We start from the raw sequence: 15,668 nt of genomic DNA, 5'->3' as shown, positions 1-15,668 counted from the left end.
GAGAGAGAGAGAGAGAGAGGAGGAAGCAGGATCTCTGATGGGCAGAGAGCCTGATGTGGGGCTCTATTCGAGAAACCTGAGATCATGACCTGAGCTGAAGGCAGAGGCTTTAACCCACTGAGCCACCCAGGTGTCCCGAAACATGTATTTCAATACTAACAAAAATATCCCATATTCTAAAATTGAAATCATTTCTAAATTACTCAAATGAATGAGTAATATTGAAATCAGTACAAATATAATTATTTAAATCAAAAGATAATTAATATAGAAAAGTCTTCATAATGCTACATCCAGGACCATATTTTGAGAAAAGAAAGTTCCATCCAGTAACCAAATAAGAGGAAGACGAGAAGAGCAGCCACTGAAAGGAAGGGGGCTCACCTGGTCCTCAGCTATGCCTTTGGTGTTCTCCCATAAAACATAAAGTGTTTCACAGAGTATCAGCATCAGACAAAGCCACTTTGTTACTACCACTGTGGATCATGACAACAATACCTCTATATTTCATGAGCCTGTGTTGTTTCTTTATCAATTATACCTTTAACCTCACTCTAGTCTTCCTTCGTTCTATGACAGATTTATTAAGACACCCAATCACAGAGTTATTCCCAGGTACAGACAACATAATATCCAAAGCAAAGCTCTTCAACTCTCCCTAAATCATCTAACAAAAACTCAGATCCTACAACAGGGTCTTTCTAATATGCTCTAACTCATACAACCCACAGTTCCCCAAAGTGTGTATTCTCCCTCACTGCCAGGAGTACTAAACCCAATTTGTTCAACTACATGAATCTTGCTGGAGGTCTTTAGCTGCAGGGTATTTATACTCCTCAACTTTTGATGTGCACATGTATCTCTCTCTCTCTCTCACACACACACACACACACACACACACTCATAATATGTCTTTCATTTGAGTTACTCCAAAGGCCAACCTTGAGATGGGCTTTCAAGCATAAGTAGTTTTTGTGCCATGTAAAGCAAATACTGGTGTAGAAATTGATATTATAAAGGTATACTTATTCAGCTCAGCAACCAGTGTTGGTGACTAGAGATGAATCTTGCTGGAAAGCTCTGTGAAACACATCTCAGGGTTATCCCACTCAATGGTGAAGAAATGGGGTACTTATACATCATCTCCCACCATTGGCTGAAGCCTGGTAGAGGGATGTGAATTTCATAGTAGTGAAGCCTGACACTTAGGTGGGAAAAGTGGGGCACAGGAACCACAGAAAGTCCTTACATCAATAAATATAGGTGCTGGCAGGGGGAAGCTGGGCCTACATGCAGTGTAGTAAATTAAGGTGAGATGGGCAAGAAACAGACAAGGCCAGCTATAAAATGCCTTCGTATTTTTCAACAAAAGTACTCTATGCCTTTGGATTTATTCTCATGGTGCCTCAAAAGTATATAATATGATGGCAAATGCCAAGATATTTTGAATATTAAGTGATTACCTTCATGGATTTTGATGTAATTGATTAAAATTTTTAGCTCAAAATTCTTAAGTCTCTTTTTGGCATTACTGAACATAAGGTTTATTTCTACACAAACCATATTTTGACTATAGTAATTTTAGCTTACAAACAATTCTGACAACCATTAATCACTAACTATGTGCCACTGTGTGCCATATCAGACATGCTATATGTGTGACTTCTTTGCATCTTTAACAAAACCTTGTGAGATGAATTTTGTCATCTCTATATTTGACATCAGAAAACTGAGTTTCAAAGTGTTTAAGAAAGCCATCCTAGAAACTACATCCTTTCTCTCCCATAGTTTCAGTTAACTCCATCTCAAATCCTCTGTGAAATGAAGAAGCATTCTGTGCTGGATCCAATGAATGACATTACATTTTATACAAGTTACAAACAACCTTCACAACTACCAAAAATGCAGAATGGAAAAACACTTCATTCTTTCTTTTTTTTTTGGCTTTCATAAATTCTTAAAAAAAAAAAAACTTAGAATCTGGGAAACATTTAGAGGAGAAATGGAGATAAAATTTCTCCACTGAGATAAAAGGTAGAAAACTAAATGAGTGGTATAATTTAGATGTAATCCTCATCAGAAATGATGTATTTTTTTCCTCCCTTTATTTCCATGAATCTAACCATTATATGCTGAGACACCTTTCATTGCCAATATCCCAAACCAGTGGTTCTCAAAGTACAGTTTCTTGGAACCACTTTGGAACTTGTTTCCTGGCATCACCTGGAAGTTTGTTAGAGGTTAAAATTCTAAGGTCCCACCCCAGACTCAGTAAATTAGAGATTCTGGGGTGAGGCCTAGAAATCTCTGTTTTAACTAGTCCTTTAAGGTGACTGAGATGCTCACTCAGTTCTAACAGTCGCATTCTAGTCTGTCATACAATGAGGACAGTAAATACATTTATGCAATTCTGGTAAGCATGAGGACTAGAGTTATAATAGTGTAAATTTAAAACAAAATAAAGAAGAAAATAATTAACACTGAAATTTCAGAAATTTGTAATAAGGTTAATATAAAGTTTCGCCATTTATTCGTTGTAGAACTCCAACAGAATTTTCAAATCAGATAATGTTTATCAAACACTCTTAGAAACTCTTTCATGTTCATTGAAAAGTTTTACTTACTGGGGGAAAGAAGTCAGGAAAATAGCATAATCATTTTCAAGCAAAACACAGGAGATAAAAGTAAATAAACTACTTTTTCTCTGAGTAGATTAGGAAAAAGTGTCTGAGTAGGTCTGCCAGTTTCATTTGATAATAAAGATAAATTTACTCTCAACATGAGCACAGGTGGAAGCCTGGACAAGTTACCATCACTGCCTTCTAGGTAGTTAAACAAACCTAAAGAGATTATCTTGACTGGAAGGCAAAAAAAATACAAGAAATTGGATCTTCTCGCCAACTTCCCTGGCTGTTGTTGTCAGAAGCTGCCTGAGCTTTCCCTCTTTTCAAAATTACCCCATCCTTGAGCAATTTTGTAGCTAGATCAATTATTTAATCAAGTCAATGTGGACTAATTGGTTGGGTTACTCATTTCAAGAACTGTGTGCAAAATTTCAAAATTTGAGACTGTTTGCTCTCTAGCACTGGAAAAGAGAAAAGGATCTGCCTGGGTGGTTAGCCAGATAGGCAAACTGTTTAGGCAGAGAGCGAAGAGGGCCAGAAGAGGGCCAGAGCCAAACAGCTGAACACAAGCTCACTGCTGGTTATCTACTTAGGAATCCCAGGCAGTGGCTACAAAGTATTAGAGGAGGTGAGAAAAACAGCCACTTGGAGAATGGGATGGAAGATGGAAGGCAACAGGGATGGCACATGACTCTAAAAGGAAACTAAAGAAAAAAAGAGAACAGTTTGGAACATCGTGGGATGGAATGGTGTGGGATGGGATGGCATGACATATATTCAGTATTCTTGGTTCTACCACAGATAAAGCCTGTGACTATGAGTAAATTATTCATCTAGCTGGGGACTTTAGTTTTCATATCAGCCAAGAGCACTGGGGTCTATTTTGCTTCCAAAGTATCTTGTAGCTCTCACTTCCTATGGTGATATAATTTTCCTATGAGTGACCTCCCCACATTCAAATTTAAAATCATTAGAGTCTCTTGTTTGAACCTGTCCCGTGGCTTTCCCATTTCACTTCTCATGAACTTCCCCAATCCTACAAAATTCCTGTTAGCATGTGCCTCCCTCCCTCCCTCAAAATCATCTCCGGTGATTTATCCTGCTTTATTCTGTGCAGACTGGCAGGCTTCTTTCGCTTTCCAGTTAGCCTTAAGGTCTTTGTAGGAGCTCTTACCTCTGACTGAAATGTTCTTCCATAGGTTTTGTTTGTGTGCTTTTGTTTGTTTGTTTTTTAAGGCTGATTTTTTCTTAGGATTCAAATCTCAGGTTTTAATGCCTCACAAATTTCCTATACCTCAATCCTTCCTAAAATAGCATATTACCACCCCCAACTGTCACTTAAATTCTAATTATTTTTTTATTTTATATTCTTGGTTTACTTGTTAGGCAAACTACCGTGACCTCATATGAGTTTATTTCTCCATTCGCTGTCTGCTCTCCCCCCACTAGATTGTAAGTTCCAAGAAGTCAGGTCCTTTATATGTCTTGCTCACCACTATATTTGGTGTCTAAAAGGGTACTTAGCATATAGTTACTATACAATTAATGTTAGTGGCTTAAATAAATGAATGATATGTGGCATTATTAGATTATAATAATTATTAAGCTTTTTATTTTTTTTTTTATTTTTTTTTCCCAATTTATTTATTTTCAGAAAAACAGTATTCATTATTTTTTCACCACACCCAGTGCTCCATGCAAGCTGTGCCCTCTATAATACCCACCACCTGGTACCCCAACCTCCCACCCCCCCGCCACTTCAAACCCCTCAGACTGTTTTTCAGAGTCCATAGTCTCTCATGGTTCACCTCCCCTTCCAATTTACCCAAATTCCCTACTACTCTCTAACGCCCCTTGTCCTCCATGCTATTGGTTATGCTCCACAAATGAGTGAAACCATATGATAATTGACTCTCTCTGCTTGACTGATTTCACTCAGCATAATATCTTCCAGTCCCGTCCATGTTGCTACAAAAGTTGGATATTCGTCCTTTCTGATGGAGGCATAATACTCCATAGTGTATATGGACCACATCTTCCTTATCCATTCATCCGTTGAAGGGCATCTTGGTTCTTTCCATAGTTTGGCGACTGTGGCCATTGCTGCTATAAACATTGGGGTACAGATGGCCCTTCTTTTCACGACATCTGTATCTTTGGGGTAAATACCCAGGAGTGCAATTGCAGGGTCGTAGGGAAGCTCTATTTTTAATTTCTTGAGGGATCTCCACACTGTTCTCCAAAGAGGCTGCACCAACTTGCATTCCCACCAACAGTGTAAGAGGGTTCCCCTTTCTCCACATCCTCTCCAACACATGTTGTTTCCTGTTTTGTTAATTTTGGCCATTCTAACTGGTGTAAGGTGATATCTCAATGTGGTTTTAATTTGAATCTCCCTGAGGGCTAATGATGATGAGCATTTTTTCATGTGTCTGATAGCCATTTGTATTTCTTGATTGGAGAAGTGTCTGTTCATATCTTCTGCCCATTTTTTGATGTGTTTGTCTGTTTCGTGTGGGTTGAGTTTGAGGAGTTCATTATAGATCCTGGATATCAACCTTTTGTCTGTACTGTCATTTGCAAATATCTTCTCCCATTCCGTGGGTTGCCTCTTTGTTTTTTTGACTGTTTCCTTTGCTGTGCAGAAGCTTTTGATTTTGATGAAGTCCCAGAAGTTTATTTTCGCTTTTGTTTCCTTTGCCTTTGGAGACGTATCTTGAAAGAAGTTGCTGTGGCTGATATCGAAGAGATTACTGCCTATATTCTCCTCTAAGATTCTGATAGATTCCTGTCTCACGTTGAGGTCTTTTATCCATTTTGAGTTGATCTTTGTGTACGGTGTAAGAGAATGGTCGAGTTTCATTCTTCTACATATAGCTGTCCAGTTTTCCCAGCACCATTTATTGAAGAGACTGTCTTTTTTCCACTGTATATTTTTTCCTGTTTTGTCGAAGATTAATTGACCATAGAGTTGAGGGTCCATATCAGGGCTCTCTACTCTGTTCCACTGGTCTATGTGTCTGTTTTTATGCCAGTACCATGCTGTCTTGGTGATCACAGCTTTGTAATAAAGCTTGAAATCAGGTAAGGTGATGCCGCCAGCTTTATTTTTGTTTTTCAACGTTTCCTTAGCGATTCAGGGTCTCTTCTGATTCCATACAAATTTTAGGATTATTTGCTCCAGCTCTTTGAAGAATGCCGGTGGAATTTTGATCGGAATGGCATTAAAAGTATAGATTGCTCTAGGCAGTATAGACATTTTAACGATGTTTATTCTTCCGATCCAAGAGCATGGAATGGTCTTCCATCTTTTTGTGTCTTCTTCAATTTCTTTCATGAGTGTTCTATAGTTCCTCAAGTATAGATCCTTTACCTCTTTAGTTAGGTTTATTCCCAGGTATCTTATGGTTCTTGGTGCTATAGTAAATGGAATCGATTCTCTAATTTCCCTTTCTGTATTTTCCTTGTTAGTGTATAAGAAAGCCACTGATTTCTGCACATTGACTTTGTATCCTGCCACGCTGCTGAATTGCTGTATGAGTTCTAGTAGTTTGGGGGTGGAGTCTTTTGGGTTTTCCATATAAAGAATCATGTCATCTGCGAAGAGAGAGAGTTTGACTTCTTCATTACCAATTTGGATACCTTTTATTTCTCTCTGTTGTCTGATTGCTGTTGCTAGGACTTCTAATACTATGTTGAACAAGAGTGGTGAAAGTGGGCATCCTTGTCTTGTTCCTGATCTCAACGGGAAGGCTGCAAGCTTTTTCCCATTGAGGATGATATTTGCTGTGGGTCTTTCATAGATAGATTTGATGAGGTTCAGGAATGTTCCCTCTATCCCTATACTTTGAAGCGTTTTAATCAGGAACGGATGTTGGATTTTGTCAAATGCTTTTTCTGCATCAATTGAGAGGACCATGTGGTTCTTCTCTCTTCTCCTATTAATTTGTTGTATCACATTGATTGATTTACGAATGTTGAACCATCCTTGTAGCCCAGGGATGAATCCCACCTGATCATGGTGGATAATCTTTTTAATGTGTTGTTGGATCCTGTTGGCTAGGATCTTGTTGAGAATCTTAGCATCCATATTCATCAGTGATATTGGTCTGAAATTCTCCTTTTTGGTATGGTCCTTGCCTGGTTTGGGGATCAGGGTAATGCTGGCTTCATAGAAAGAGTCTGGAAGTTTTCCTTCTGCTTCAATTTTTTGAAACAGCTTCAGGAGAATAGGTGTTATTTCTTCTTGGAAGGTTTGGTAGAATTCCCCAGGGAATCCGTCAGGTCCTGGGCTCTTGTTTTTTGGGAGATTTTTGATCACTGCTTCAATCTCGTTATTAGATATCGGTCTATTCAGGTTGTCGATTTCTTCCTGGTTCAATTTTGGTAGTTTATATTTTTCCAGGAATGCATCCATTTCATCAAGGTTGCTAAGCTTATTGGCATATAACTGTTCGTAGTAACTTCTGATGATTGTTTCTACTTCCTTGGTGTTAGTTGTGATCTCTCCCCTTTCATTCATAATTTTATGAATTTGGGATTTCTCTCTTTTCTTTTGGATTAGTGTAGCCAGTGGCTTATCGATCTTATTGATTCTTTCAAAAAACCAGCTTCTAGTTTCATTGATACGTTCTACTGTATCTCTGGTTTCTCCCTCATTGATCTCAGCTCTAATCTTGATGATTTCCCTTCTTATGTGTGGAGTTGGTTTGATTTGTTGTTGATCCTCCAGTTCTTTAAGGTGTAGAGACAGCTGGTGTGTTCTGGATTTTTCAATTTTTTTGAGCAAGGCTTGGATGGCTATATATTTTCCCCTTAGGACCGCCTTTGCTGTATCCCATAGGTTTTGGACCGAAGTGTCTTCATTCTCATTGGTTTCCATGAATTGTTTCAGTTCTTCTTTGATCTCCTGGTTGATCCAAGCATTCTTAAGCAAGGTGGTCTTTAGCTTCCAGGTGTTTGAGTTCCTTCGGAACTTTTCCTTGTGATTGAGCTCCAGTTTCAAAGCATTGTGATCTGAGAATATGCAGGGAATAATCTCAGTCTTTTGGTATCGGCTGAGTCCTGATTTGTGACCCAGTATGTGGTCTATTCTGGAGAAGGTTCCGTGTGCACTTGAGAAGAATGAGTATTCTGCTGTTTTAGGGTGGAATGTTCTGTATATATCTATGAGGTCCATCTGGTCCAATGTGTCGTTCAATGCTCTTGTTTCTTTATTGATTTTCTGCTTCGATGATCTGTCTAATTCTGAAAGAGGCGTGTTAAGATCACCTACGATTAGTGTATTCATATCAATATGACTCTTTATCTTGATTAACAGTTTTCTTAAGTAATTGGCTGCTCCCATATTGGGAGCATAGATATTTACAATTGTTAGATCATCTTGGTGGATAGTCCCTTTAAGGATTATGTAGTGTCCTTCTGTATCTCTGACTACAGTCTTTAGTTTGAAGTCTAATTTATCTGATATGAGAATCGCTACCCCAGCCTTCTTTTGAGTCCCATTGGCATGAAAGATGCTTCTCCACCCCTTCACTTTCAGTCTGCGTGTATCTTTAGGTTCAAAATGGGTCTCTTGTAGACAGCATATGGATGGGTCCTGTCGTTTTATCCAATCTGCAACCCTGTGCCGTTTTATGGGTGCATTGAGGCCATTCACATTGAGAGTGATTATTGATAGATACGTTTTTATTGACATCGAGTTACCTTTGAAGTCTTTCTTTCTGTAGACTGTCTCTATATTTCTGTTCAATGCTATTCTTGGGATTTTTCCTCTTTTATAGAACCCCCCTTAATATTTCCTGCAGTATCGGCTGGGTGGTTGCATAGTCTTTTAAGTCTTGCCGGTCTTGGAAACTCTTTATCTCTCCATCCATTTTGAATGTCAGTCTTGCTGGATAAAGTATTCTTGGCTGCATGTTCTTCTCATTTAGTGCCCTGAATATATCTTGCCAGCCTCTTCTGGCTTGCCAGGTCTCTGTGGACAGGTCTGACGTTATTCTGATGGGCTTCCCTCTGTAAGTAAGGAGCCTCTTTGCCCTGGCAGCTTTCAAGAGATTATACCTACAATTATAATTTCTCAATTTGACTATCAGGTGTCGTGATGTTTTTTTGGAGTGTATAATCTTGGGTGGAGACCGTTCAGCCTCTAGTACATGAACGCTGGTTTCATTCGCGAGATTCGGAAAGTTTTCATGAAGGACTTGTTCCACGACATCTTCTAGACTTCTTTCTTTCTCCTCCCCTTCAGGAATTCCAATAATTCTGACGTTGGAACGCTTCATGGCATCACTTATTTCCCTAATTCTGCTTTCGTGGGATCTAAGCTGTTTGTTCCAGGCTTCCTCCTGATCCTTTCTCTCTATCTGTTTGTCTTCCAGATCACTAATTCTATCTTCTGTCTCAGTTACCCTAGCTTTGAGAGAGTTTAGATTGGATTGGAACTCATTGAGAGCATTGTGGACCTCCTCCCTGGTAGCTTTAAGCTCCGCCCTAACATTGTGAACATCCTGTCTGGTCGCTTTCAGTTCGGCTCTAATCAACTCTGTTTGGTCATCCATGGCTTTCTCCAACCTAGCTATTGCCTGGATAATTGTTAGCCTGAATTCTCTTTCCGACATATTGTCTATGTTGATAGCTGTTAGCTCTGTTGCGGAAGGTCCATCCTCTGTATTTTTCTTCTGTTGGGCATTCCTCCTCCTAGTCATTTTGGTGGGAGAAGACTGAACAGATGTAGCTGGATGTATCAACTCTGGTGCAGTCAAGGTGCACCCTGGAACACTTCCTGATCTCCGTCTCAGAAGCCTCAGTCTGGGTGCAGAAGCTGAATAAATTCCCCCTTGGATGCTGGCAGTGCAGGTTCCAAGTTAAAGACCCTGGGGGCGCAGGATCTTTTGCTCGTCCCCAAAGCCAAGGCAGTGGCGGCTGTCTGGGAGCTCCTGACCGCCAGAGAGGTTCCAAGCAGCGATCGCACACTGAGATTTTGCCGCTGGCCGGGGCTGGGAGTGCCCGGCTTGCGCGCACCTCTTTTCAGAGGCGGCTGTGGGTCGGGCGCGCGTCTGGGGCACTGAGAACGGGGCGCTGGTCTGTAAGCCGCAGGCTGGGCTTTTGCGCGCCTCTGTCCGGGGAAGAGTTTCGCGGGCGCGAGGCTTAGACTTTGAAACAATGGCCCGGGTCAAGAAGCGCCCCAGGGCCTTAGAAACCCAGGAGAGCTGGAGCGACGTGCGCGCGCATCTCAAGCTTTGTGGTAGGGCTAGCGCGCGTTCTGCAGACCGGCTCCCATCCCCTCACAGGAGCCGGAACCCCGCGCTCTGGGGCACGCTGGCGGCTTAGGGACCAGGAGCCGGTTTCCCCGCCGCACTCTCTCTGCCTCCGCGCCGGGGAGGCCGTCTGGGACCGGGGACTCAAGCCCCTGTCCCTAGCCGCCCCGATTCCCACAGTTTGCCCCTGCGATCCTTTGCTCTTTTGGAGTGCTTTCAACCAGTCTCCGAGTTAATGCTGGTCCCCAGACGCAGGGCACTCTCGCTCGTATCGGGGTATTACTTTCCCACCGGTCGCCTCTGGTGGCTCCCTCCCCCTTTTGTTTATCTTCCGATATCAGTCCGCTGTTCCCATTCCGCTTTACCTGCTCACTGGCGTCTTCTGCCCCTGTAGAGATCCAGACGTGTATAATTCTGATCTCAGGCTGATTTCATGGGTGATCAGAGTTCTTTGGTAGGTAATCAGCTCACTTTGGGGTACCAGCTGAAAAGACGCCTCTTCCTAGTACCCCGCCATCTTGTCCCCCCTTATTAAGCTTTTTAAAGAAGGTTTTATTTATTTATTTGACAGACAAAGATCACAAGCAGGCAGAGAGGCAGGCAGAGAGAGAAGAGGAAGCAGGCCCCCTGCCGAGCAGAGAGCCTGACTGGGGGCTCGATCCCAGGGTCCTGGGATCATGACCCGAGCTGAAGGCAGAGGCTTTAACCCACTGAGCCACCCAGGCACCCCAATTATTAAGCTTTTAATACCCTGAAAACTATTACTGTTTAAATACAATCTTCCTCATATGTTTTAATTTTACATTTTATATGTGACTAACGCCATGTGATCCACTTGGAATAGCTTGGGAGGGAATGGAATGAAATACATTCAGTGGGTGTGGTGAAAAAATAATGAATACTGTTTTTCTGAAAATAAATAAATTGGGAAAAAAAAAAAAAGAAATACATTCAGTACCCTTCATTCTACCATAGGGTCTTTGAATACCCACTCTGAGTCAGGCAATTTACTTACAAGTAAGTTTCAATTCTTAGTTCATATATTCAAGTTAGAAACTGACACGGTGTAGACATGACAAATAAGAGATTACGTTGACTATCCTGTGTCCAAGGCCATAGTGAAATGCCACTGCAGAGACTCTATTTCAGGCCGCACCTCCCAGTCCCTGCTATGCACTAGTTTCCTTGGTCCTAAATCATTATTTCTTATCCTACTGTTTGAGAAGTCCATGTAAACTCAGTCCTCTTCATTCACATTAAAGGCCATAAGTTAAAGTATTTAGTATCTAAATTCTCAGAAACCCCTTTCAGAAACCAAACGATCATAGTCTGTTAGCTACATTTTCAACTGTCACTGCAATAACCATTGGCATATTTTCCATTTGAATTTTCATTACTAGAAACAGCCAATGTGAGTAGCTGATTCCAATTGCTTAATACTATAAGATGTCATGGGGAAAATGTCACTAATGATTGTCAATATTTATATTTTGACCACAATGCATTAAAATTATAAATAAAAAATTTCAGAATCCATAATATATGCCAAACTTGAAGCTGAATTCATTAAAAATCAACTTCCACCATTAAACCAAGGAAAGAACAGATAGTATAGAATCACAATGTCAAGCAATGTTGCCTCTTTCTTTATTTTTTTAATTTCTTTGCTTCATTTTATTTGGTTAATTTTACCTTCATCTCTTCAACTGCTGTCTGTAATTCATCAGGGGTCTTATATTCGAAATCTCTCTCCAGGTATTCTTCCTCAGCTTGCGTCATCCATTCATGCATCTCTGACAGATCTTTCTGAAGACTTACAGTTTTATCCAAACCTCCCTTTAAGGCTTCCTTCCTGGCATAGACCTTCCATAAAATAAACCAACAAGCAAAGCATGAATATTGAAAGTCACAAAACATTGTCATTATATTATTACTGAACAGTCTGCAAATAACAGAAAGCTTAGATAGAAAAGAAGCAAGAAGTAAAAAAGCTTATATGAATGAGGAAATAACTCATGGCTATTGGTTACACTTAATTTCACTTAAGTGTTAAAATAAGATATAGCCATTTACTTGACATATATAATAAAATGAATATATTCCCCCATGACTATAATTTAGCTATTGTGTATGGCTATGTTTTTCTGTGAATAAAGAAGAGACAAAATAATTTTATTCACAATATATTTCAGCTGGAGATGTTAGTTTATTGGCACAATTTCTAATGTTCATAAATCTGAGTCTATTCCATTTAATTATTTTATTTTATTTTTTTTTTACTATTTCACTTTAAAGAATGTATCATACAAAATTCAGTGTAAAAAGTGGCAGGAATAATGTAAATATTTATGTCCCCAACATGGGAGCACACAAATATATAAAATAATTAATAACAAACATAAATAAATTTACTGAGAATAATACATTAATAGTAGGGGACTTTAATACCCCACTTATAGCAATGGACAAATCATCTAAACAGAAAATCAGTAAGGAAACAATGGCTTTGAATGTCATTCTGGACCAGATAGACTACAAATATATTCAGGATATTTCACCCTAAAGCAGCAGAATACATATTCTTTTCAAGTGCACATGGGACATTCTCCACAACAGATCACATCCTGGGTCATAAATCAGGCCTCATCCAGTACATAACACTGAGTTCATACCATGCATCTTTTCAGACCACAGTGCTATGAAACTTGAAGTCAACCACAAGAAAAAGTTTGGAAAGACCACAAATACATGGAGGTTAAAGAACATCCTACTAAAGAATGAATGGGATAACCAGGAAATTAAAGAAGAAATAAAGAAATATATGGAAACAAGTGAAAATCGAAACACAATAGTCCAAAACTTCTGGGATGCAGCAAAAGCAGTCCTAAAAGGGGAGTATATAGCAATACAGGTGTACCTCAAGAAGCAAGAAAAATCTCAAATATACAAACTAACTTTTCACCTAAAGGAGCTGGAAAAAGAACAACAAATGAAGCCTAAAGCCAGCAGAAAAGGGAAATAATGATTAGAGCAGAAATCAATGATATAGGGAAAAAATACTAGAACAGATCAATGTAACTAGGAGCTGGTTCTTTGAAAGAAAATAAAACTGATAAACCTCCAGCCAGACTTAAGAGAAGGAGAAAGAACCCAAATAAATAAAATTAGGAATGAGAGAGGAAAGATCACAACAAACACCACAGAAATACAAAGTGGCATGAAAACTACTCAGTTCAGCTTTCAAGACAGCCACATATCAGAAGCAGATCCAAATGTCCTGTGGATAAGTTAAACTAACTGTGAGATACACATATGCACTCAATGGGATACTATGTAGAACTAATACATCTGTACTGAAGTGGAAGTGGTTCTGTATATAATTTTAAGCTTAAAAAGTAAGTTGCAAAACAGTAAGTGCGGTAATAGGAGATGAGCACTTTTAAATTCTCATATATTTCTGAACTGCTTTTTATGAAAGAATGTATTACTAATTAACCAGAAAAAATAGCAAAACTTTAAATATCTACAAGAAAATTATGCATGTTAATCTCTTCTAACAAAGCACTCTGTTGTACCACACTGAGCAAAAAATCTCAGTTTGGCACTAGAATGATTATATATTGTTTCTCTTTCACCTTAAAAAGGAAATATAATCCAATGACATTAATTTTTTTCTCTGAAATTAAGTAGAGTTCTATCTTTAAAGTAACAGAGTTTTAATTGTACAGTCTTAATATGTAACACATAGTTTATTGTAATGAAATTTGTATGTACTTTACCAAATACTAAATATGTGCAGAACCATATTAATTTTCCTTCTTTTTTCCAAGCATCTTAAGCTTCATACAATTAAATTAAAAAAACTTTAAGTTCTTTACTTTCCTTGGTGAATGTAGTGCCTGATCTACTGAAATGTAAATAAATGCTTCACTGTGGCATAGCAAGAACAATATGTCTAACAGTTAAACTAATTAAAGTATAAAGGCTATTTGCATAATCAATGAGCCTATAAGTAGTGTAAGAAAACAGGTTGCTCAATTTCTACTTGGCTGTGCTCCTATAATCTTTTCAGACAGTTGGCAAAGTGACAATAATATTAGAATGACTAACGGAACTTAGCCAAAGTCTTGTAGTTAAACACACACACACACACACACACACACGCACACTGCATGCTATTAAACTACACTGGAAGGAAGGGATCAGGAGTGTTTTTGTTTGTTTGTTTGTTTTTTGTTTTTTTGTTTTTTGTTTTTAAAGGAAAAGCAGGTGGGAAGTCATTCTGAGGTGACAGCACAAATGTATTGGAAAAAACATCAGCTTTGCATTCAGGATACCTGGACTCAGTCATTAGCAAGTTAAGTGAACCTGGAGGTATCACCTCATTTTTCTTTATCTCTGCTCTATAACTTATCTAACAGTTGGACGAGGTGATTTCCAAGGTCTTTTCTGAACTTAACATTCCACAGCTCTATGCCTGATGAGCCAGAGATATGAATTTTTAGTGTTTCATATTTTAGAAGGATTTCTATGAAAAGGTTTGGACAATTTTCCCCTTACCTGTATCATATTACCAATGTTGGCATGCTAGCATTAAATTGTCCAATCTATGCCCTGCAATTTCAGATTACAGAGCCGCACCTCAGATATAAAACAAAAAGTTCTTCATGTTCTCCATTCCAAAATTTTTAAATCGAATATTCAGCACTGTCCTTCCTCATTTCACTTCCCCCTCCACCCCAGCTTTATTTAGGTATAATTGACATATAACATGGTATAAGTTTAAGGTGTTCAGTGTGAGTATTTGATACACATATATATTGTGAAATGATTACCACAATAGGAGTGCTTAATACCTCTATTACCTCACGTGATTACCATTTTTTTTCTTTTCATGATGAGAACACTTAAGATCTACTCTCTTGGTAATGTTCAAGTATACAATACAGCATTGCAAACAATAGTCACCATGTTGTATATTAAATCCCATGAACTTATTCTGTGTATAACTGGAAGTTTGTATGCAACATTTGACTGAAATATTTACATTTGCCCACACCCCAGCCCTGTCAATCACCACCACTACTCTGTTCTAGAGTTCAGCTTTCTTAGATTCCACATATAAGCAGGATTGCACAAATTTTTTTTCTCTGATTTATATCACTTAACAGCATGCCCTCAAAGTCCACCCAAATTTAAGCAGATTGCATGATTTTCTTCTTTCTCATGTCTGAATAATGCTCCATTGTATGTACATATGTATATAACTATACACACACACATATATGTAGAGGTACCCCACATCTTCTTTATTTGGTCATCCACAGCTGTATACTTAGGATGTTTCCATATCATAACTATTGTGAATAATGCTGTAATGAACATGGGGGTTCAAGTATCTCTTCAAGATTCCTATTTCATTTCCCTTGGAAATATATTCATAAATGGGATTGCTGGATCATAAGATAGCTCTATTTTTAATTCTTCTGAAGAACCCTCATACTGTTTTCCATAGTGGCTGCAACAATTTACACCCCCACCAACAGTGCACAAGGGTTCCCTTTTCTCCACATCCTCACCAACATTTGTTATTTCTTGCCTTTTTTATTTTAAGATTTTATATATTTATTTGACAGAGATCACAAGTAGGAAGAGAGGCAGGCAGAGAGGCGGGGGAAGCAGGCTCCCTGCCCAACAGAGAGCTGGGGCTCGGTCCCAGCACCCTGGGATCATGACCTGAGTCAAAGGCAGAGGCTTTAACCCACTGAGCCACCCAGGCAATCCT

At 39.1% G+C, this 15,668-nt stretch overlaps 1 protein-coding gene across 7 annotated transcripts in view; it reads right to left on the bottom strand.

The window, feature by feature from the left end:
* The window catches only part of DMD (dystrophin), a 1,990,807-nt gene that overhangs the window by 1,335,174 nt on the left and 639,965 nt on the right, over positions 1-15,668 (bottom strand). For all 7 annotated transcript variants that reach the window (XM_044235639.1, XM_044235638.1, XM_044235634.1 and 4 more), the window contains one exon: positions 11,576-11,746. In XM_044235639.1, coding sequence (XP_044091574.1) covers positions 11,576-11,746 — 171 coding nt within the window. The remainder of the gene's footprint in view (positions 1-11,575; positions 11,747-15,668) is intronic.

This window comes from Neovison vison, chromosome X (genome assembly GCF_020171115.1).
Source record: "Neovison vison isolate M4711 chromosome X, ASM_NN_V1, whole genome shotgun sequence".
Taxonomy (NCBI): domain Eukaryota; kingdom Metazoa; phylum Chordata; class Mammalia; order Carnivora; family Mustelidae; genus Neogale; species Neogale vison.
The sequence above is the reverse complement of the archived record's forward strand: the minus strand, read 5'-3'. Positions and strand labels throughout refer to the sequence as shown.